The 25963-nt window shown below is 38.6% G+C and overlaps 1 protein-coding gene across 1 annotated transcript in view; it reads right to left on the bottom strand.

Moving 5' to 3' along the window:
* Nucleotides 1–25963, bottom strand: part of myo9aa (myosin IXAa) — an 83242-nt gene that overhangs the window by 48905 nt on the left and 8374 nt on the right. Inside the window, exons 2-3 of the mRNA XM_062425154.1 lie at nt 788–882; nt 637–699 (exon numbers count right to left, since the gene is read on the bottom strand). Coding sequence (XP_062281138.1) covers nt 637–699; nt 788–882 — 158 coding nt within the window. The remainder of the gene's footprint in view (nt 1–636; nt 700–787; nt 883–25963) is intronic.

Here is a 25963-nt window from a genome sequence, read left to right as displayed (position 1 = left end):
TCACACCACAGGTTTTCTGAGTTAAATATACTCAGATGCACATTTTTTCAACTCCATTTATTTTATTCTTGGCTGCTGGAAAAAGATTTTCTTAAGACACAGGATAGTTTATGGATAGTGCAGTTGAAATGTCACATAGCATTTCCATAACACATAAAAATGTGCTGGAATTGACACGACTGGATTTGTTGGAAAAGGAGATGTCGTCCACGCACACTGAATATTACAAGCTCCAAAAACGTTTACCATAATTCTTCCTTCAAAGTTTAAGTTCATAATGAAAAAAAACGGTTGTATTTTTTTTACATTTTGGCTGTATTAGGGTCTTTCAACTTTACCTTTAAACTTTATCGAAATAAACATCTTGAAAATTACTCCCACACAAAATTCTGCAAGATTCATGTGGTCACAAGATTAGAAGTGTGAATATCGATAATTTGAGGAGGTTGTATGTCAAAAACATTTAGTTTAGTCTTAATTTGACTCCTCATGTTTGTAGTTGAATGAACTTCATAAGAACACCTTTAAATCTGTTGCTCAGAAGTGAAATTATCTCAGTGTCACTTCCTGTTCAATACACAGTAACCACATCATTTTGTTTTTAGAGATTATGATCTGTTTTTCTTAAGTTCTCACCGCTCATTGTGCTCCTGATAGACCAGCCGCGACTTCTCCAGGAGATACTTCTCCACATATGCTCTGAAAAAGAATAATCATGGTTAACTATAAAATATGTAATTATCAATAAAATGATTATGATGAATAAAGTTTGTCTGTGGTTCCTTACCCTCTCACAGTGCCGCTCTCCTGGTAGTTCACCTGAATGAACTTGCCAAAACGACTTGAGTTGTTATTGTGGGCTGTCTTTGCGTTCCCAAATGCCTGAAGGAGAAAGAGAGGAAAACATGGTAAGGAGAAAACAAGTACACACTGGGGGGAAAAACATGACAAGAGGGCGCATGTTACATATCATACACACAGGTTAGTGACAGAGGTTTGAGGACAAGTTCTGCAGAAACTTTAGGTGTGGATCATTTGTTTGTGGGTCAAACGCACAGAAATGTTGGTCTCGTGCCAAACATTGTCTTGAAACACTGTCAGTCTGGATGGCGCGGAGCAAGCTTTTCCTCTTGCATAGTTTCAAACAGCGTCAGCCCGAGACAGATTGATAACATGGTTTTAAGATCTATTTAAGTCAGAGTAAGACAAATTGCCAGAGTGAGGATGAAGGAGTTGGGGCCAGCAGTCCTGATGGAAAAAAGCTCCTCAGTGAGTAATGGGATCCATGTGGCCGTGTGGAACATGTGTAGTGGTTGTGCTTTAATAAGACGCTCCAGTATTTCCCCTCGCGGCTCTGTTTATGTTGTATGGCTGCCTGGAGGGGAAGTAGTTTTTTGTCCCATATAAACCCTGCAGTTATTTGTAGCTTCGCCACAAGTAAACAAATTCCTCAGTGAATCACTTAGAGCTACCCCGAGCCCTGCGTCTGTGGAATGGGAAAACACCCCTGCCATGACCCCACCCTACACCAGCGCCAATGCTCTGCAGTCGTGCTAACATGCAAGCATGCTAGGAGGAGTCTAAATGCGTTAGTATGCTTCAACCGAAATGCGTGTAAGATCGCTGAGCGGCACCTCTACCAGCCCCCCTACTGCCACCCAGGAAGTGGAGGGGCTGCATCGGACTATTTTTGTAACTTTCCGAAACCAACAATTCAAGAAGCATTGTCGGCTTGATGTACCGATTTGCAGGTGTTAAGAGGTGAGAAAGAACGCAGGATCTGAATGTCTTTTTCAAGCCATGTCTTGTTCTTCATATAACTGTTTCCATCACTTTTGTGGGCAACAGAACACAACACCTTGAATGCCTCTGAGGAGAGCAATTTTGCACCATTACCCCAATTTGTACAAGTCATCGCATCTCGTCCCCTCCATGGCGGCAGTGTGTGGCTATTTTGACGTCTTTGTACAACATAGTTTGTGTGAAGGAAACTGAACCCTTAATGCCTGTACGCAACAAGCTGTATAGGTAACATTAGAGGGCTGTCAGCTAATTCAAAGTACAGACATTTGCAGCTCAAACTTATTGCAAACTGCAAATCAATGCAAATCATCTGTCAATAAATTTCACTTGCATTTTGTCATAGGGTGAGATATGATTGGTTAATCACTTTGCTGCAACACAACACGAACACCGGACACAGTTCTACTTTCAAGCTGCAAGCAGTGACACAAATCAAGCCTACTTCGTATTTTGTTTTTCCAAAATATGAGTCAATGACAGTTGGCAATTGGACTCACAGCTTGTGGCAGGCTGCAGCAGAAATGTCTGCAGGTACAGTTGTTCTTAACAAAAGATGGCAGCGCTGTGAGTTTATAATGCAGTCCAAGTGAGTAATAAATCTGGACACTTGTTGAGTAGAGAGCAAAAGTGCATCATTGTTGTAACTTGAACTTTGTTATAACTGCAGAAAGCAGAGCAGGGGTCTTACACATTTTAATGTTAAGATGATCTTTTCTCCAACTGGAAGTCCATGGGCTAAGATTATCATTCCATTAAAATGCTTTTGGGACTCTGGGCCCAGAAGAACCCAGGACACTTTGGCCTCTCTGCTACTGGTAGACCCCTAGCTCAAAGACACTGGATCACTGCAATGAACTCGCTCCTCATTTATGACTCACCATGCTGAAAAAAAATCATTAAAATGGGCAGACAGAGTGGAAAAACATATTCAGCTCTGCTGTCTGGACAAAGAAAGAGCACACAAGGTCAAACTGAGGAACAGTGACGATATCCTTTCACATCCAGACATGTGGGTTTTTAAAATGTGAGTCCTGATGCATTCAATATTGCAAGTGGAGCTCCTCACTACTCTGTCTATGAACTGGCTAACCTGCCTGGTTCAGGAACTCGAGGTCAGATGAGGGCAGACTACCATCAGTCACTGTCCTTATGTAGTAAGAACTTCCTGAATGGACAGCCAATAAAAACCAAGAGCTAACACTTGCGAACAAAACAACCTGCTCGCAGACAGGGTGAGGAACTCGGGTCAGACTAGGCAGATATTTGAACTTTTCTGTGTTTTTTTGTTAAACGGCCTGACATTCAACATTTTGTGTTGGGCCAGCAGGAAACAGGATGTGGAACAACTAAAATACTGAGTTGATTTATATTCAAGCACTGTGTATTCGTCCACCTGGTCTGTGTAAAAAAGATGCATAGTTAAGGAAGACAGCTTTACAGCCGACAGTTTGTATTCTTTCTAAACTTGGCAAGCTCCATATCGAAGGCAATAAAACACACATCTCTACACAGTGGAAGATATGTCAAAATTGACCTCTGGAGGGAACGGAGTTACAAGAAAAGTCTAATCAACATGAAATTACACCATATATATATATGTGTGTGTGTTTGCACCACAGTGTTAAACTACAGTGCAGTGTTTCTGTGATGTTCATGTTTTGTTCATTTTGTTGTATTTTACAACATTGTTAAAATAATTATTTTTTGTTGAAGAAAATACAGTTATGGAATTGAAATAATTCTTAGTGTGTGTTTGTTCACATCACATTGCAGTAGATTATCCATAGTGAACCTACAATTGATCAATTTTCATACTGTCCTATATCAAGGTCTAGGTCAAGGTAACTTTATTAATACCCGAAGGTAGATTTGGTTACAGTTTCAGGAGCGGGCATCTCAACATACAAACAGATACATACATACAAACTTCAGTGACAGCAGACAGTTAAAACACCACAAAAACAGACATGGGCAGGTGCTCGCAAGGCTAACTGATCAGGATGAAGGATTGTACAGCTCTAAGGTCAGAATTTGAATTTGATTTAGTGTTGGCGAGAGACTTGAGGCTTCACTTGGACTCTTGACCAGAGACTTGAGACTTGACTTGAGCTTGACCCTCAAAGACTTGAGACTTGACTTGGACTTGTAAAAAATGACTTGTGAACACCTCTGATATATATATATATATACATGCAAAATAAATTGAAATTGGCCACGAGAGACAGGAGCTGTCTTTAGGTTGCTGAGCTCGTAGAAAATTCCACTATTTAAATTTACAAGAACAAACAAAAAAAAGATTACTTCAGTCACATTAGCTTTACGACATAAGACGCATAATGACTCCCTTGCTAAAATACAACAGAGCAATCATTATTAACATGACAACCGGAAAAAAAAAGTTCACTCCATAAAAATGCATTACAGAAGAGCCAGACATATCTGTTTTCCCCCCCCAAAGTAAACCCAATAGTACAGAATGCAAAGCAGCCACAAGGCATGTTGAGATTTGAGTAACTTTGTCTCAACTGCGAAAATTATTTGACTGCACTATTGCTCTCTCCACCTACAGCATGTGTTCAACCCACAACTATTCAAATTCGTTCTCGCCCTCTCTCCTGTGGGAGTTGTCAAGTTATTCTGGGAAAAAAATCTAAGAAGTCACTAACTTAAGCTTAAATAGACAAAAGCCGTTTCAGAGAGACAAAAACACCAGATAACAACACTTCATGATAAAATAACCCATTGGCTTCATTAAACGTTAAAGATTTATCATGTATAACAGAGAAAGAGTATCTGAGTATCTTTTTTTAAACTTTAGAACGGTCACAAAGACTCAAAGGGACACCAGAGCTGAAACTGTTTGTACAGACACGATTTGCACCACTTCAGTCACTCCAATAGGTCAACAACATTATTCTTGGCTTCAGACCACATAGTGAGCCTTAGGCAGGCCAATGACAGACTTGAGATGGTGCCAGTGTTCTCTGGTTATAATGTGTCTGTCTAGGGGTTCGGACAAAGCCTTTTAGAGCAGCACAGACAGAGAGGATGCCACAAGGCTGATGTGATGTTTTCATAAGTAAAATAATGAAGGGCAAATTTAAAAAAAGAATAGATTCCAGCCGCTGATAGCACCATGAGTTGTGCATCACTTGCAACCGTTATGTGCCCAATTTGTGCCAAATGTTTGCATATTACCAAATTTAAATACACGCAAATAGCAAAAGGAACGCCACAACACTATTTGCTTGGCAGGATAATTAAAGGTGTATTTCAGCCTTTGTGGATGCTTTGTGAATTACAGTTTCTTTTTGTCTTATTTGTGAAGGTTTAGTGGCTTCAAAAGAAACTCAATCCCTATGTGTATTCACCCCTCAGTCTGTCCTCATGTTAACAACTGGGGAAACGGTTAAGTTTACTCTGCAAAACCCTTTTAGATTAGATGATTTCCAGTTATTCCTTTCAAAATCAACTAAATTTGCCTGATTTACAGATTTAAAAAAACTCATTATCTATCTTATACAGGCCGACAGCAGACTTCTGTTGTTCTTGAGGCTACGTAAATAAACTACAGTAATAAGATTTCACTTCTTTTTCTTGTTATTTACTCAAAATGCAAACATCCCAGATACATACAAACCTTTTTGAACCCAAATCCGACCAGAAATATGGACAACGTGAACAACCAACTCAGCAACAAAGGCTACGAACAGACGAACGTTTGTGGACGTGCAAACAATCTGACATTATTATGAGGAGGAAGTAGAGGTAACTTTGCTCTGGCTTTTGATTTGCAGGGAGCATTTTTACATACATTCACCTCAAGTTTTGGACTACGTTTAACATTAGACATCTGACATCATAGCAGTATAAAAAAAATCACATAAGACCCCTTTAACAACAGTCAAAAAGAAACTGTAGTTAAATTGTGTAATGATGGCCAACTCTGATCTACACAACTTTAGTTTTGCCAAAAAAGAAATAAATAAACGTTTGTATCAGGGGTTGCATTACGTCATGGATCTTTAACAGGAAAATCACAATATAAAAAAGGAAGTTGGCAGTTTCCTTCTAGGAAATAAATTGGATTTCCAGCCCTGCCTTATACAGAGGCATTCAATTGAGATTCTATTAATGCTCTTGGTAGTGAGGTAATTAGGTCTTTGTCTGCCTTTGTATGCTCTGATTCATGCAGTGTGGAGAAGAGGCGCATGGCCGTTAATCATATGAGGATGACTTCATTAGTGACTTCTTGAAGAGAAGAGAGGATAGGAAAGGAGAAGAGAGGAGAAGAAAAGAGTAGAGAGGAGAAGTGAGGGAAAACAGGAAGACCGGCAGTTGTCCTGGGTCGAGTCTCCGGGGAGTTGGAGTGTTTCAAACAGATGGAAGGGTCACGCTCGGCACTCCAACAGAAAGTGGAGACAAAAGAGCGCTTGATTTAACTCACAAAGGGATTATCTTTTAGAAAGTCATCAATTGCTTAGGGTTACAAATGAATTTTCCATGCTGGGTTGTGTTTGGAGGTCATGTGACAGGGTGTCCTAAAAACCAAGCACAGAGAAATGCTTTGTCCACATTTCAAACTGTCTCAAGTCAGATGGGCCACGAGATAAAAACAGCATTCTTCTGACTGACTAACTGACTGACTGCTAATTGGTTTAGGAAAGTGTCACCAAATGTTTAGCATTCCTTCTCGGACAGTAGCTACGGAGCAAATTACTCCTGTGTGAATCATTGGCCACTCGAAGAAGCATTGCTAATTTAACCACTTGTAGATTCATATCCTTTTCTGAGCTCATTACCAGGCCTACTCATCCACCGCAGTGTGCGTACAGGATGTCAACAATAGAGTGAAAGAGCGGGTGACTCGGCCCAATATGTATCATGCTTATGTCACGGCATGTGTGGGCAGACAGTTTTCTCCTGAGGCTAATCTGTAACCATGCCCCTTGTAATCTCACACCTCAGGTCATACTGGGCAGAGCGGACTGTGGTCACTGCGGTTGTTTTAAATCATAGGGGGGGAGGGTTCTGCAGTCATGGTTCCTGACTGAAGTACACGGTGGGGATGTGGGTCCTGGCACTAGCTGGTTCTCTCCAAACAGCGCTCTAAAATGTGTCTGAGGCAGGATATGTACACAGGTTTAATGGTCAGTGTAAAACATTTAAGAGGTAATTATCTTCCCTGCAATAGAAGCAGTGAACATATGCAAGCTCTTTTTTAAAAATCTCACTATAATGTACAAAATGAACCATCTTTGGATAATAAGTCTTAAAACTACATTAAATAAATTTACTTTAAAAATGTTAAATGTAACTATTGCTTTAATTATTCAGTACAGGATAAGTTATGTTTGTCTTGACTTATTACAGTATAAACAGTTACAGAATAAACTGTGAGCTCATCGGTTAAACTTTACTGCTACAGGCTGTTATTGCTATTCTCAGTTCATTTATATGGGATTTACTCTATTTGTTATTTATTGGTATCTGCAATCTGGGCCTCAACTAACAATTGTCATTATTGATTAATGTGTCCATTTTTTTCAGATTTCAATGAATCGATTTAATTTTGTTGAATGTCTGTAAAACGCCAAAAAAATGCTAAATAATGCCCATGACTTCAAGTTGTTTGTTCTTTCTGACCAACTATCTAAAACCCCCACATTTGTGTTATTAAGTTGCTTGATAAACAACTTTAACATTGAATCTGAATATGTTTAACAATGAAAATGTTGGCCATTCATTTTCTATTGATCAAGTAATCATTTTAGCACTAATAAATGTTGGTAAAGATTCATAATGTGTATGTTCAGTATTGCGCCCTATAACAAACTGTCAACACATTAATGTACAAAGTATGCATGACAATAACTCATGCATACTTTAATAATTATTGAACAATAATGAGTAAAATATCACAATGGATGACCACACTTTGTCTCTTTTTACGGTTAAGAGATCACTTTCCTACTTTTTTTTTGTTTTTGTTTTTATGAGGCAGTTTTTTACACAGCGTATCCATGCAAAATGCATTCAACCACTAAGTAATGCAGGAAAATGTGATTTCCAAGAACAAAAAAAGAGCCATTTAAAATTGTGCCAATATTTGGTGAGATCCCCTGCTTAGCTTGAAGAATCAAGCTTTTCTACCACAACACATTAGATCCTGCCGTCTTACATAATTTCTAGAAAACTCAACATTATTCTGCCTCGAACACCCCTGAGAGCAGATCTGATGGTCCACTGAAATTAGTACTTATAGGCGCCAAGCTTGACAGGTTGTGCAACACTGGCAAGACATATCAGGCTTTAAAGATCTGCTAAAAAAAACTTCATAATTAGTTTGTTTTGGGGTTTTGTCAGCTTTTGTGTCCAAGAGAATTTACAGTGTTTGCATATTAATGTAGGAGCAGGCAGTTATTTCAATTAATCAATCAATCAATCAATTAGACATTATCTGTATAGCTATAGGATATAAGCTATCAAAATATTTCAAAGGAAACATTTCCCAACTCATCTCATCAAACTCTAAAAACACAGATCCATCATTTTAGATGAAACAAAGATTGCTCCTCCTTGTGTCTGGAATATTTCAAAGCAAACATTTGTGCTTAAAACATAATTAGCTTATTAGCTTAATCATTCAACTCCAAGCAAATTATGTGTGTTAACTTTGGTGGGTGGTCAAATTCTATATTACATAACAGTGACGTAACATGTATTAAACCGTATCTTGTGACATGAGCAACAGTGATGGTTGATGGATAGCGTCTCATGTTAGGAGACAAAAAAATATACAGATCAAGGTGGCAGAGATCTGAGTAGGAGAGAAAGAAAGAAAGAGAGAGAACAATGATGAACAAGAAATGAATGGGTTACTGAAGTATTTGTCTCAATCAGAAAGTCCTCCGGACTTTGTAAGGAGGAAGTGAACATTAGTCACAGGGATGGAGATGAAAGCCCGGCATAATAGAAAAATAATCATGGAGCTGCAGGACTCCTCAGCTATCAGAGACATCTCTCATATAACATAAACCTCTCTGAATTAGAGAAGATGATTCGGGGGAAAAAAAAAAAAATCACATTCCTAAGTTACGAAAGGCTGTTCACACAGAACCAAATCTGCTGTGTTTCGCACACTTTAAAAATCTTAAATTTATTTGATTTATTTCCCATGCTATTCCATGTTTATGATTCCTACATAAAGACAATAAAGAGTCTTCTGTCATTGTTTTACTGTAAGTGAGGCTGTAGTAGCCAGGAAATTGTGGGTATCTAGCAATACTGGCGAACCATAGATTCAGATGCTGAACTGCTAAGCACGCTAACTCAAAATCACCACAACTTCACCACCACAGACAGGTTGTAGCTACTGTTGCAGTGGGCCAATCACATGTCGCATTAAATAGAAGAACGCTTGTGTTGATTGGCTGTGAGCAAGTCCATACAAATAGTCATATTTTATAGCACTGGGGATTCAAAAAGGATCGATTGCAGGTATTGTTTGACAGGAGATGTTTCGATACTACTTGGTATCAATTTATTAAATATAAGGTCCAAAGTATGTCTGAAAAAGTGGGTTTTTTTTAATATACCAAAGTCAGCACTCAGCACTAAAAGTGTTTCAGTTGTCCAGTTTAACCTGGAGGAGTGTCTCAAGGCTTGTGTAATGTGTTTTTCTGCCACTGAGGAAATAAATTCATGACATGTCCCAAAGCACCTTCCAACGTGTCTGCAGACAGTGAATATATCAAGCTGCCAAATACCACTGTAACAGATGATAAGGAGCTCAAAAAGACAAACAGGCAGTCTTGTAAATGATAACTGCTGGAGAAAATAAATTTTCACTGCTATAAAGAGTCTGTGTATGTAACTATACTATGATGTTAGTTATATTCAAAATGTATTTTCCATGTATCTTATAATCAGGGTTGCCTTCTATTCGGACAAATATGGTATTTCAGAACCAATTATTTTATAACATCTGAGGTTTAAATGATTTTTTATGGTGGTCACCGTGACAGTTTGAATGGCTTCACTAATTTGAGCGGGAAGGAAAAATCAATACCGTGGCAGCTGTAGCAAACCGTATCGTGCAAGATCTCTGAATGCATCAATTTCTCCATTTTCAATAATTATCTGAGAGGTATAGACAGAGACTTTAGTCATGATAATCTGATCCTACTTTAAGTTAGTTTATTTATTGTAAATTGAAAGTTAGTCCTCTTAGTTATAAGTTCCCACCAGAAATTCCCCACTGCCAGGAGACACACAGAGTAGAGAGAGTGAGAGAGTGAGAGAGAGAGAGAGAGAGAGAGAGAGAGAGAGAGAGAGAGAGAGAGAGAGATGAGAGAGAGAGAGAGAGAGAGAGAGAGAGGAGAGAGAGTGAGAGGAGAGAGAGAGAGAGAGAGAGAAACATGTGTGTGTATGTGTCACTGTGTGTTTACATATGGAGTTCTCCGATACACAGCTAAAATTGGAGATGTTGATGAGTGGGCTCAGCTGTATGTATGGCTTCAAGCAGAGAGGTGACATTTAAACACGACTACACACTGAAATAGGAAGTTAACACTAACGCTGCGTCTTTTTTCAACCCTGGAGTGGCATTTGTGTCCACCACACCGCTAATATCATATTGAAGAGATAACAACACAGCTATCTTCTTGTTATAATTGAAAGTATTTTGGGGACTGAATGATGATCAAATGGATGTTGGACAGAGGTACAAAGTTAAAGTTACCCTTAGCAGATCCAATTAAAGGGGGAACTGATTTTACACATCAAAGTTTCGGGCGTTACCACTTAAAATAGGTATGATAGTGTTGTGGGAATGCAATGAAATAAATCGGTGGAGTACTCTTTTAAAAAGGTCACACCTCTTAAGGTGTGTTCAAACAGAACCTGAGGTCAATTTAAGCCCTGGCGCGATTGTAAATTGCTAAGTAAACCGAAAGATGCTAATTGCGGCAAAGATGTGAAGAAGAGTTGAACATGTTTCAACTTGGAGCTTTTTGATCCTCACAGCACACTACAAGCTCTCTGTAAGCGCACTGTTGACATATTTTGCCATGACTCAGGCTTTCATCCATGCGGTCACTTTCTCGTGACACTTTCTTTGCTGTTCCTATTAATTTTATAACAACTGATGTGTGTGCAAAAAGTTGCTTGAAAGTTAAAAAACAAAAAAGATGCATCAAAACACAAATTTAGACAATAAATTGACTAATTTGCCAGTACAACTTTTCCAGGCTGGAACATTTAAATTTTGACAGTGATAAGTGTCCACTGAATGAACAGGAGAGACAGAAGACATTGCACCTGGAGCTTGTCTGGGAAATATCTTCCAGCAAAAGTATTTTGGGCCATTACATCGGGGGGGGAAAAAAAAATCATAAAATTATGAAGGCCGGACAGCCATCTTGCATTCTTCCAAAAAGCAGTTAAACCACATTCTTCTGCAGTGTAACGAGACGACTGAACCGGCAGTCCTGACTGTGTAGGGTGACTATTTGTAGCAGAGGCCCCTTCCTTTTTCTGTGAAGAACAGCTGCCCTACTGGATTTATTTCAAACATTGTCAAGATGCCTTTGACGTAATGTCATTTCTCACACTAGCAAACAGTATCTGCTCTGTTCTTCAGTCACTCACCTCATTATTCCTGCTCCTTCTGCCATGTGACAATTTCAAAGAAAAAGAAAATTTCCTCAACTGAACTTTTGACCTGGTGTTACATAAGACTGCTTGGCTTCTTAAGTGTGAGAAAAGGGTTAACATGAATAAAGCTGGATCCAGTGAAAGGAAAGAACCTAATTTCCTTAAAACTTAAGAAGCACAAAGCATGGAAGAACAAACAAGACCGGGGATCAGACAAGTGCAGGAGCTTCTTGTTTCAGCACCAACTTTACCGGGACATTCTGGAGTAAACAATAGTGCAGTGTTTCATCGCGGTAATGAGATGAGGTAAACGAGAGGCACAGAGAGGGAAGAAAGCATGAGGAGAGGCAGGATGAGTGAGAAAGGAAGAGGGGACCGACAGAGAGAGAGAGAGAGAGAGAGAGAGAGAGAGAGAGAGAGAGAGAGAGAGAGAGAGAGAGAGAGAGAGAGAGAGAGAGAGAGAGAGAGAGAGAGAGAGAGAGAAATGTAAAGACATTTCAAAGATCTACACAGAAGAGACTTTTCTGTTTACTTGTGCCAGTAGTTCAGCAGCATTTCCACTCCTATTTTTACTCAAAGCAGAACAATAATGTGTGAATGTATCCTCAAAATGCTTAGGAAAGCAAAGAGGCTCAATGTTGGATTATGCTGCTAAACTGATATGGAAACAAGGAAGTTGGATATAATTCAAATAATTTAGAAGTTAAATAAACAAAAAAGTCTGTTTTAAAAGCAGAAGAAAGAGGACGTTTATTGAGAAATTCCCAGTATTGAAAATATCTATACAAAAATAAGCAAAATAGTAATAACAGCAGGGACACATATTTAATACTTTGTAGATATTAACTTAATCAGCATCGCTGTCTGGAGCCTGTATGGTATTTGTGCCTTTCGACTCCACTCATGATCTGTACTATAATTACACAAATAGACACATAAAATTTAACTGCGGCTTAGCGTGAATGTGGTTTGCAAAATGATGACTCAGTTGACAGTTTGATTTTTTTAACTTGTATGTAATTCCAGAAATAATAAGGCGCTCTGGAATTAATGCAACATTATTTCAAATACTTTTTCGTTGTGGTGTTTTAAATTGAGGTTTTCATTTTCCTAATAGTGAAAAAGATGGCAAAGCTTGTGAGTTAAGGTGGCAGAAAGACAGTATCCATTACAGATTATCTCCCACTTTAAACATATACATATCTACACTGCCTTCTGAAGCTTTGCGATATTTCTGATTCTTTTTTGGGGGGGCATTTTTGGACCTTTAATGGACAGCTGACAGTGGAAAAGCAGACAGGAAACAAGAATGGAGAGAGCGAGTGAGGCATGACATGCAACAAATGTCCCCAGCCAGAGTTGAAACAGGGACGGTGCATTTATGAGTGCAGCACTTCAAACTTTCAACTACCAGGGTGCTCCAGTTTGCTTTATTTCATGTGATTTATTTCAGCTGATAATAGACATAATTGACTTTGCATTGCTATTATCTGAATTCCTCAATAATGGTTTGAAACTTTTCTTTACCTTCAACAAAATTACTGATTTAAGTTAACCAAAACAAGAATTTCCTCACATAAAAAAGATACATCCACAACTCTTCTGCTCAAACTGACTCACTATACTATATATAAACAAGCTATACTACTAACTGATGCCCAAATTACAAAATGCAAATCTAAGTAATCCCCCCAGAATTTGTTTATATATCATATCTTAATACTTCTGTCTTATTCAGTAACTGCAGTATGTCCAGCCCATATTACACTATACTAACTGTCCAATCTTATTAGGATTACAAAATGCAGACTGGTGGGTCAGTTTCCAACACAAGTGACTGACTATGTACAAAATATTTTCACCATCCATCTCTATTAGCCCGCCTTTCTGCAGTTTTGGGTTTTTTTTTTCCCAAAATGGAGGGAGAGGAGCTGATGTCTGATAGTCATGAATGCTGTCATTCCTTCCACTCAGCCCACAGGCTCAGCTCAGCGCTGTGAGTCACTCCACCAACATATAGAGGAACAAGACCTGATTGTTGAGTTAAATATCAGATTTGACCACTGCACCCACTACAATGAGCCACATAACCCGTCTCTACGGAGATGAGGCACAGATTTGGACACAAAACCCGCACTAATAAAACTGCCTTTTTTTATATGAATAATGTTTTCAAAAATGAATCAGTAGAAAAACTTACGAATAGAACAACATATTAAGAGCAGCAACTATGTCAATAAATTGTTTAATCAGCAGTTATTTTTGTTAATTGATTAATTGTTTTTTAATGGAAAACGCCATTGCTACAACATTTACAGGTTGAAGCTTCTAAAATGTGAGGATATGAAACTTTAATGTGTCTTATATGATAGTAAGCTGGATATATTTGAGTTTTTGACAGTAAATCAGACAAAATAAGACATTTGAAAATGTTATCTGGCGCTCTAAAGCATTATAACAGGCATTTTCTTTTTCTGAAGTTGCAGCCCTAAAAATAATTTAATTAGGGTACATTTTAGTAGCCTTATTAGGTCCTTTTTAGGCAAAAAGATAACAGCACATGAATCACAACATCCACCACTGAGCTTCATCCAAAAATATAAAACCAAAAACATTCACGGGCAGATGTGTTCAGTCCATCTTCACTGGTCAGCTGTCACTAGTAAATGTGAGTAAATACTAAAAGTTTTATTAGTAAAACCAGTTAAATGCAGTTTTCTCTGCAGAGACCTTCTCAGTCTTTCAAGCTGACATGAATGAAAAGAGTACAGACAATAAACCAGAGGCTAATCTAGCTGCCAAATCCTGTGTGACTGAGCTGAGTGGGTCACCAGGCGAGCAACACTCGTATTGATCCACATGCACACACTTCAGTATACAAACCAATATACACACACACACACACACACACACACACACACACCATCTCTTTTTCTCCCACCCGCCCACCCACCCATCCACACAAACAGTCTGAGCCCTCAGCTTGAATCTCTGCCAGCATAATGCAGCACTGCAGACAAGGGTGTGGCCTCACCAAAAAGCCTTTTCATCAATACTTCTCTAAATGTGATGCTGAAGTGAACACTGAACAATCTGTTCACACAAACTGGCAACCAGAATGTTTAATTGCTAATATCAGTGCGACAAAGTGTGTGTTTTAGTCATACTATCTGCTGCATCATGAATAAAGTTCATCTAATACTATCAGCCAAATGGTCATGAAGGCAGCTGAACAAACATCTGAGGGGAAACATCTGTGTTTCATTCATAACACACACAGCTCTTTTGAAGGCGATGCAAAATAGTGAATGTGAGTAGTAATGACTTTAGTTTTGTCCTGAAACTGACCTTCAGCTTCACCGGATCACATCTGTGGAAAAATACTTCAGCTGTCCGTAAAGTGACACGAGGACAGGACACTGTGGCCACAACTAATGACTCTTGTCATTATCAATTAATCGGGCAGTTGTTCATTATCAATCTAAAAAAAATAATATCCCATCACAACTTACCAGGGGGAAAATAAACATATGATCACTTTGCTATCGTAGAAGGGTAAGAAAACCACCAAATATTCACATTAGAGAGGCTGGCACTAGAAAAATGTCGGTCAATCAGCTGATCAATTCATCGACAGATCATTTTATCTCTACAATACACACCAATAAAGAGAGAAAGGGCTTTTTTCATTATATAAAATACAATAATTGTGATGATTATTTTACAAAGCCAAGAGTATAAAAGGTGGGAGGGGAAGAGGAATAGAGAATTTCATTGTCAGTTTTAAATAACACAACGACTATCTGGTATTAAAAGGGTTTTACTGGCTAGCACTAACATTTACAAGCCACCAAACTGATGATGTAATCACTTCCACAGCAAAATCCCTTTATATGCCCACATCCATGCCCTCATCACTCAAAATGTTTATTTTAATGGCTGGGTGGGGATAATGTCAGGTTAAAGTACAGCTGTGGACTCTAGAAAGAAGATGAATTACATCAGAGTGAGTCAGTCACATGCAAGTGCGTTTTACTGCTCACCAGTTTGATTTCTAGATGAAATACAAACTTAAGAAAGATGATTTATATCCTACTGTACACTGTGGTGTAGCTGAAGGTGTTTTTCAAGTGTGTGACCTGCATTCAGAAACACTGAGTATATAAACAGCTTCAGACATTTCATCTCCTGTCCAAAACCACAAAACCACATCAATACACATAGCTTCAATATAACGCATTTCAACACAATGACATCAGCCTCCAAAATGACCAGAGCTGAATCCACACCTCCCTAACAGCAACAACTACAACTGGATATAATATTTAAGTGCATTGCATCTTTATATGTGTACACATGCACAAATAAAGACATGACTAATGTAAAACAGGTAAAATAATATCATTAAATAAAACTGAAACTATTGCACTATTGAGTAAAATGCACTTAGTTATATAATTTATTACTAAACCGCTACTGGTAAGTATTTCAGTGTAGTAAGTGTTTCACCACTCTATACACTTATGGCAATTTTTACACATCAGTCAACGAAGGCTCAACCCAGCACCTCGACAGACATAAAACTGAGGCAGGAACTGGAAAGATGAGATGTGGAGCAAACGGTAATAAAAAGCTGTTAGTACGGTGCAGTAACTGATTTTTTGGCACAAGGTGTTTTTAGACTGCGTGAAAACAAAAAATAAGTAAGTTTATTTATTGCATGTCACACTGTGAAAATGCAGCAAGTCACACACACTTTTGGTTTTTGTGTGCCATGGATGTTTAAAGGAGAACAAGTCTGTTTTCCTCCTGAATTTTATTAAAAAAAAACTGCACTTAAGAAACATCATGCCAGACAGTGTATATTCTACGTTATATACTGATATGGCATGTTTGATAAGATATCAGTTGTAACAGCAGTAGCAGTGTGAGAGTTTACTCTTACATTTCTGGCAATCACTTGCCACAAGCTATCTTCTGGTCAACGAAGCGCCACACTGGTCATCTGTGTCTCATAATGACATCACCATTTTGGAATGATGACCCACGATTTTACCACATTTCTCTCACTATTGTCAACCTTAGTCTCAGACAGCCCAAAGTCACACTGTGTAAAAGGGCCTATAAAGCATATCTTCATTAAAGTAAAGGGTTAATCTGTATGTCATGACATGCTTTACGTCACAATGTTAGCTGCTGCACTTAATCAAAAGCTCTTATTAATACCTTCAACAATCTTCTTCCAGATTTGTTGTATTTGTTTTGTATGTAAAACCTCAGAGTAACTATTAACTGCAGTTATGTGTTATTGCTTTAAAAATGGACTGAATTACAGGAGTTTAGCGGTCTATTTTGTTAAAACCAGAGGAAAAGAATAATGTCAGTGCTGCAGCAGATTTGGGGGCATTCCAGTCAGCTCCGTTGTGCTTTGATGATGACGGAGGGTTGAGTGACCTGAGTCAGTTTGCCTCCCTGTATAGGATGTGTTTGACAAGCACTAAGTAAATGTGCTCAACCATTAGGAAAACAGGCCTATCTTTTAGAGCAAACACTAATCCCACTCACTCTAGGGGCCTGTGTCAATATGCAATTTCTCAGTGCCAGCAAGTAGCCTGGATAACCTGCTGCAGCTTTGGATAAATTCGCTCCCTCCTCTTACTGTCAAGTTTTTTTACTGGGAGTGAATAAAAAGGAGATCATCATATGCTAAAGTTAGCACAAGTTAATTTCAACGGGAACTGATTCGCTGACAGGAAAACACATGATCCAGTTCTGTTAACTAACTGGGCTCTTTTTTGGGCTGCACTTTGTCTGCACAGAGACAGTTTTGCACAGCTTCGTTCAACATGCCAACCAAATATGTGTGTGGCCAAACAAGGGAAGTCTAAATGCACAGCTGATCTGAAATAAAAACTAGCATTGACATTTGACTGCAGCGGAGGATGGTTTGGACAACTCGGGACGATTGTAGGTTACAAAGTGAAGACATTTCCATATAAAACCTCAAAGCTTTGTGTTGTACACACATAGTTCTCGGTTTCGTGTGTGGCATTGTCTCTTGGCAAGTGTAGAGGTGTGCCATGAGGGATCATAGGGTGGATTTATGGAGTAGTGACAGATTTCGAGGCTAGTAGAGGAACCTTAATCCAACTCTTTGAATTCTGACTGTGTGCATGAGTCATTTTTGCAGCTTAGAACAGTTTTGTCTGTTTGGAAACTGAGAAATCGAAGATATATTTAATAATTTCCCATGTGCAAGGTTGATGTTTTAGCTGTATCAACTCAGTACAAACAGAAAGATTAGTGAAACTCGTCTTAACACAGACAAAAAAACTAAAAAGGTGCTCATTGTAAAGCGGGAGAAAGTTAAAAAACAGCCCAGACACCAGCAGAGGAAACAGAGGAAATGCAGGAGGCGAGGAAAGAAGCTTCCCAAATCTGGCCGCCATACAGTGAGATGGAATGTAATAGTGAGGGGGAGTGAGGGGTGGGGGCGCAATGTCCTGGAAAACATGGAGTCACATCCAAGCTTACAGTGTTCAGAGACAGAGAAAGTTTAAGTTTGCATCTTCAAGTTGGACACCAAATTATAGTTTAAAAGAGAATTTTTGAAACAAGTGAATGATCCTAATGTAGAGCTGAACAACAAATTAGTTTATCAGTTACTTGATAGACAGAAAATAATCAACTATTTTGAGATTATTTTCATGGATAACATTTTCTCATTTTTCTGTAGCCTTTCATTTATAATGTATGCATGTATTCAATGATAAACTTCATATTTTTAGGTTTTAGAGAGTGTTAGTTGGGGGAAACTAACAATTTGTTGACACCCCCTGATTCTAAGAAATGTAATGGCCGTCACAGTTTTCTGGCCTTTTATAGACTAAATGCTTAATAAGGACGGAAATAATCACTCTACTCAAATTAGTCTGTCTCTAAAACCAGATGTGAAATATTCATTCTTGAAATGGACCATAAAGGGTAAATATACAGGCTTGTTTTCTGTTCCTCACACTGCAGTCATGTAAACAGTAAAACAATGAAACACTAACGCATCCAAGAAATAAAAAAAGATAAAGATTAAACTATAAAAACAGTAAAATAGATTAAAATAGGTAACAAAAAGAGATATAGATTTTAATAACAATATTATCTATATAAGGGGATACAAATATTTTGAAACATGAATACAGTTAAGTAAATTAAAAAAGGTTGTTTTCAGGTAAGATGTTTCATGCTGAAGACAAAAAAGACTGAATTTTAAAGCTCTACATATGAGCCCCATCATAAAAATGGCTGCAGACATCACACCACAGGACAGAGAGGATTACTCACCCACAGAAATAAACTCTCTTCAAGTATTTATAAGCTCAACAGGCCCCTTACACTAACAGTGCAAAGCTATTGCTAATTGTTATTACAGATCAGTCACTGCTCGCCTGGGCCTCAGCTCTCCCAGTTTCTCAAGTTAACACAGCGAAGTCGACCGCACACAAGAAGAGAGGGGATGATTACAGGTGCAGGTGAAAAACAAGTAGGATCGGTTGCATGTTAGGATAGTAGAACAGGTTCTGCTGAGGTTTTAAGAGGAATTAGAAACAAAAGCGATATTTTAAAAAAAACAGGTTTGTGGTATTTAAATGCGAGATATATCGTAAATATAAGATCATGCAATGTAAAAGGGATCTGGAGTATATTTTTCACAGCTGGGCAGTAACATGTTATCTAGTTAAAACTTATGAGCAGACTTAAAATAATCAGGTCTTCAGGTCTCTATTATCTATATTTATTATCTTCCATATGATCTTACTACATATAAAAATAAATATCTACTGGCTCTAAAAATCAGTTTCATAGAGATCAACAGCTACCATCTGACTTTCCTCAATAAGTTTATAAATATCTGCTTTAACTCTGAGAACCTGGCTTGAGACCGTGAACATGTATTTCAGCCTGGCGTGATGTCAAGTATCACCACAACACTAGAAACTTTTTATCAATAAATCCGAGCTGTGTACCCGACACTGTCAGCACTGTTTGACTTTAAAGCTCCTCATGCACTTTGGTAATGGATTTCATCAATTCATTTATCTGTTCATCTAGAAATACCAGAGTTAAAAAAGAGGAAAAGGAAAAAACACAACTGTGTGGGGCTCAAGAAGGTATTTGACTCACCAGGAATGTGTTTTGTCATATCAACGTTTTTCATATAAAACAGCTTTGTTTTAAGCTTTGTGACGACACAATGTTGAGGTAATCCAATTAGTTTATGAAAGGTTTTATCAGCTTGAGAATGGATTTATTTGTAACTCATGAAGGAGCTTCCTAATCCTTCAATTTACTTGAAAAAATATAAGAGAATGACCAAATATTGAGATATGATACATGAATAACGTTGGAGTGTACTGGTTTGTAGTTTGTATTTAGGGCATTTAAATTGGCCCAAATTTAAGATTTTTTTGTCTGGAAATTAAATTTAAAAAATGAGGGGGGGAGGGGGGTCATCTAATATTTAAGGTCAGACGTCAATAATCACCCCTATAAGTGCTTAGCTTAACACTGGATTGTGTTATGTTTGGGGCAATACAGTATTTCTTTCCATTTTTTTCACTCCTGTTTAGAGCTGCACCAATTAGTCAATCAATCAATCAATAGATAAATAATCTACAACAATTTTGATCAATCATTTAAGTCAATTCGCTCGTTGCAAATTTGAGTATTTGAATCTTTTATGTGTCATATATAATAGTAAACTGAATATCTTTGGACTTTCAAAAAATTAATTCTAACATGTCTTTTTTGCTATTTTCTGACATTTTATATACAAAATGATTAATTCAAATTTAAAAAATCATTAGTTGCACCTCTTCTCCTGTTAATGAATGTGTTTTAATCCCATCCTCCATACACAGGTTCACATACACACTTAGTTGTTACCATTCCCCTACAATAACATCACCAATCATTTACCTAATTATCACCTTTGAATCCCACTGCCATAATCATACTGACTGTTATATCTGTAATAATACATATTAATACATAATAAAAACATATTAATGTTGGCAATAAGCAGTGTAGAAAGTTCTCGGTTGTTATGACATATACTGTTCATTCAGTGAGATATGTAAGCTTCTAACTTCAGTTGACAGATAAATCTCCAGTACGCTCCAGCATGTGTTCTGTGACCTCCCGGTCATTAGCCAACACCCAGGTCATATTAGTAAAGCTCCGTCCACACGGCTAGCCATGTCGAGGCAAAGTCGGAACAGGTGGTCTCATCGCCAACACGCCCATATGTAGGCCACATGTCAAGCGTTAGCCGGCAAGTTGAGCATCGAGCTAATGCTGAGTTTGAGCTGAGCTACGCTGCTCTAGGGAAGACAATGCAGCCAGGTGAGGGGAGTGACTTAGCACAATCACTACGCTAAAGCTAAGCCACATGGTCGAGGCAGAAAAGAGGTCAATCCAATTAGTTTGATCTGAGAGATACAAACACCGGGACTCTGTCCAATCCCGTGCCTATCCAAGAATATCCATCCCCTTCAGGTAGTCTGTCTTGCATTACACACACAGACACATTAAACTGGAAAAGTCAAGCATGTAACTTTTAGCTAGTCTTCAAACCACACAAATGAGATGAATGTGTGGAAATGTGATGCTATACATTAGCTGGAATTAGGAGGTTAATTATTTAATCCAAAAAGCTGGCCTTCCCCATTGTTTGACCTCAGCACTTCAATGTAATGCTAAATAAGCTAATGGCCTAATCAGAGTTTTATTCTTCCTGATTGTCTGTGAAGTCTTTTTGTAAACAAATACAGATTGTAAAGACAGTGTCTGTTTCTTGAGGTTTAATGTATTCAATGCATTTCAAACTTTAAATATACTGAAACCTGCATCCTTTAATTGGCTAGACATCTTATTCTTACCAACTTTTTGCTGGTGCATAGCTACATTTCTGAGTGCATTACAACCAACCTTCGACCAGGCACAATGGTCTGCTCAGCTGAACTTTGCTGCTTAGCTTAAACATCCTTTAAGAGGACACGACATGGACATTTCCAGGTCTATAGCTTTTATTCTGGGGCTTTACTGGAATATCTTTACATGATTTACAGTTTAAAATCTCCCCCTTCCGATGACCCCACTCTGGCCAGCTTCTGGACTCCTTTCCAGCTCTTTTACGTGAAATATAAACTTCTCTGACATTTACTGTACATCTGCACATGTTTGAGGTAGATTCTGATCCAAAATATGCCCGTGGACAACATGAGCAACCTGTAAAACAACCTTAGCAACAAAAGGCTGAAGACCACACGGCCGTTTGTGGGAACGCATGAACAATATGATCACCTAAATGAGGAATACGGGTGACAATGCAAATGAAGCATTCAGAGTTGGTTGAAGTTCTGGCATTTGACTTTCAGGGAGCATTTTTACACACCTCAAGTTTTGAAAAATGTTGAACAAAGACATCCAACATCATAAAAGTATATACAGTACCAGTCAATACCAGTACCAGTTATTGATGAGTATGCTCCGCTGAATGTATATCCTTCCTATCTCTATGTGCTGTCCTATTTATTCTAACTGTCAACCGTCAATAGTCAACCAACAAGAAAATAATCTTGACAAACAGAAGCCTGATGAAGTGCTGTTGTGAATAAGACAGAAAGAACATTTTACCAAACAGCTTCAGAAAGTCTAACATTATCTGAAAAAACTATAGTTATACAGACTGAGTGTAGCGTATGAGCGTCATCAGTCATGGTCTCTTAATGATTTAAGCCTGAGGTCAGCGTTTACAGAGCAGAAGCAGCGATGTCTGGAAGGCGGCGGCAGCTGCTGAAAGCTTTATGATGGAAGGGAACCGTATCTCCACACTTACTAAACACACCGCAACGCCTCTACAGAGCCATTGTTCTGGGTAGTTAATGAGTCATATACCATACCACAGGCAACTTCCACAGAGGACAACGATTTATTATTCTTAGCGTGGCACTGACACTTATCTCCTCGCTGGGATGGGCCAGTGAAACCGCAACTGTAGTTACTGGCCAACAGAGGAAGAGAGGAATAAAGATACGGAGAATACGGAAGATGATAATGGCACATGATAATTGCTTTTCATTTCCTACAGCGATAATGTATCAGGACCACATCTTATCTGTTAAAACGCTCATCTACATTTGTCTGTGAGCTGGTGGAAATGGCCACCTGCCATCCAGAGACAATTTTAAATCTAACTGTCTTCAATTTGACATCAACAAATCCCAGACAATGTACCAAAAAATTAGCAGAGCAGCACGTGGCTTGATGGGATGATCTTTCCATGAGCGCCTTGCTCCAAGGGTGACATCCCTCATGTTTCCTGCTCTCTTCCAGATGTGCGAGCGCTTCGCACTAGGTTTATTACACCACATCTGGACATAAGGGATAGCATAAGATGACCGCAAACCACACACACACCACATGAGATCCTCGCAGCAGAGAGGTCACCTGCGAGGATTTATGTAACTCAAGTGAGGAGTGGAGGGTGAGCTTTCTGTGTTTATGTAACAGACTTCATTGATACTCAAAATCACGAGGATGGAAAATCTGCTGGGGGAAAAAACTGTGTTGTTTTCAAGTCTGTTTTACGAATACTATTTTAGGTTTTAGGATATATAGGTTATATATAAATAATCAGCAAACATCTGTATCCTTCTGAGTTTTTATTGAACTTCAAATAGTGTCAAATGGCATCAAAACAAGTCTTTTTCTGCCCTCTCCCTATCAGTTGTTGCCATTCCTACAGGAGAACAGCAAAAGGAAGGAAAAGGACATAACTGAGCATCCACAAAGGGCTTTTAAAGTAAGTCCTGAACATCCGCTACTTAACAAAAATCAGAGGAGTTTGTACGGAGGGATGACGGGGGGGGCGCAACATCTAGCCAGCTGCAGATGGACAAAGTCAAAGCAACTCAAGGGAGGACAGAGAGTGCGTGTCTATATCAGCATGTGTGTGTTTGTCATCTCAAAGACACAGGAGACAGAAAACAGAGATTTCAATTTACTTTTGTGTTTGTTCTTTCCAGGAATGTCTTTCCTGCGGCAAAAAGATGACCAAAAATACACAAGTGAGGCCTGTTTTTACAAAAAACATAAGCCATGATCGAAGACACGGACGTGCTTAAAAATTAATTAATTTAAAAAGAGCAAGTACACACACCAAGACTTTTACATCACAAAGAAGGAAGCCTTTTATGTCGCGCTCCTCTCTGTTTGACCCACTGCTGCAGGTGTAGTCAGGGCAGTAGGGCACCTGGTCGAGTCTGACAGCAACCGCTGACTGCGTGTGTGTGTGTGTGTGTGTGTGTGTGTGTGTGTGTGTGTGTGTGTGTGTGTGTGTGTGTGTGTGTGTGTGTGTGTGTGTGTGTGTGTGTGTGTGTGTGTGTGTGTGTGTGTGTGTGTGTGTGTGTGTGTGGCTGACAGGGCACCTGCAAACTCTGGCATGCCCCAACATAAATAAAGAGCCTGTGAGGGGGACACAAACAGGCACATTGTCGGGCTGCTGGCGACTGCCTAGTTGGGTGAAAAAGTGCAATGAGTCACACAAGACAGCAGCAGCAGCAGAGGCAGCGACAGATCCTGTAAAGAGCTTCACTTCAGCAGTCATTCCAATCTGCTGATAAAATCTATCTGCACAGATGTACTGAGGTTTAAATTAGCCTCTCCTTAACCTCGATAAGAATTTGGAAAAGTCAAAATGTCACGCACATGTGGTAGTGTGCCGGTGGAAATAACTTTGACCGCTGTGAAATACAGTGTTAAATACCCTAAAACTTAAAAGTTAAATTGAAGTCTTCATTATCCCAACTTTTGTTTCATTTGTCCTGGTAAATAACAATCTACACTCAACCCTTTCAGACTGATGTGGCTCCAACAAATCTCTCCGTAACCTTCAACCTCAAGCTGTTACAGCCTGTGTTAGAAGCTGTATCAACATTACCCTCTGCTTGCTTGGTAGGATTTTTTTTTTTTTTTTGGGTTGTGTTTTTTTTTTTTTTTTTTTTGGTGAACAGATGGGTTGACAAAGCAGGAACAGTATGTACTCCCCTTTCCATGACAGTGGTACCAGTCTTCATGTATATGGTTTCAGAGAAAAAAATAAGAGCTTGGCACCGGGGTGGCGAGATAAACAAACAGTGAAAAGTAGCAGCTGGAGCTGTTGGCGTTCTTCATGTCACGGCCGTGCAAAATGCCATCAGTTGTAACAATTGTGACAGAAAGTCTGCAGCTGTTGATTGTGGATTATCGGTTCAAAATAGGACTGAATGAAAGAAGCTGAAATGTGATTTTTTTTTCAGGCCTCCCACTTCTTTTATAGAAGATTTTCCTATGCAAATGTGTGAGAAGATTTTTTAAATGTCAAAGAGTTCAGTCAGTTCATTGTGTCCATCTGTGTTTGCATTTGTTTATCAGTAAATCAAGTGTGTGTGTTGTACGGGGCTGATGATGGTGATGAAGCATTACCAGATTTTCTGGTTGTTTTGAGGGACAGAAAAGTTTCAAGTCACCAAATATTTAGGAACTAGCATACTGAATGTTTGACAGTTGCCATCATCTGCTAGATTATGAACATTGCTATGTAATTACATCAAATCAATTTGAAAAAAACAGACAAAAAAAAGATATTAATTTTGGTTAAGTAATGTTTCGTCTGTGTTAGTTACTACAGCTCTCAGAACAATGATGGCTAAAAATACAAAGTTTCCCACACTATAAACACTTCATCTCACAAAAGCCAACATCCAATAATGTTTGTTCCACTGGCTACTTCCACTAAAGAGGGTGAATAAAGGGCTGTGTGACTCAATCATTTCCTTAGGAACTTTTTTTTTGAGTATGACTAATAACAGTTATGAGAAAGCACAGGAAAAACATGCTCATCTGGATGAGGAAAGGAGCGCCTGACATCAAACAGTGCAGGTAATCTATTAATCTATTGTTTTATGATCAAATGTTATCAAAGGTGGTTATATCATAAAGCAAAGGCAAGGCGTGATCTCAGTAGAACAAAAGATTTGTCTTGAAGGATGTTTTGGATATTTTAAGGTGTTGGAAAAACTTTCAACAATCAAATCTCAGTGTAGCTGTGCTAAATATATTTATAAAATGTGACACCAGATACATCCAGTGTGTTATTCATGTAAATATATACAATTAAAAATCATAATTTTCATCATTTGGGTACTTTAAATGTTTATCTTCTAACAAAGCAACACAAACCCTCCTCCTACTACTACCATACTTGGTTTTGCCTCCCCTCCAGATATCAGCTGTGACTCTCCCGCTATCGATTTCATGTATGTGATTCTGACAGCAGCATGGAAAAGTGGTGAGATAACAGGTGGAGAGGTAGGACTAAAAAATGGACTTGTGTGTCGCATTTATGTTATTTACATGTAATCTACCATTTCTAACGATGTTCAAATGTTTAAATCTGCGTGCTGGA

Source organism: Scomber scombrus, chromosome 1, assembly GCF_963691925.1.
Source record: "Scomber scombrus chromosome 1, fScoSco1.1, whole genome shotgun sequence".
In the NCBI taxonomy this organism is placed as follows: Eukaryota; Metazoa; Chordata; class Actinopteri; order Scombriformes; family Scombridae; genus Scomber; species Scomber scombrus.
This window is presented reverse-complemented; position numbering and strand designations above follow the sequence as displayed.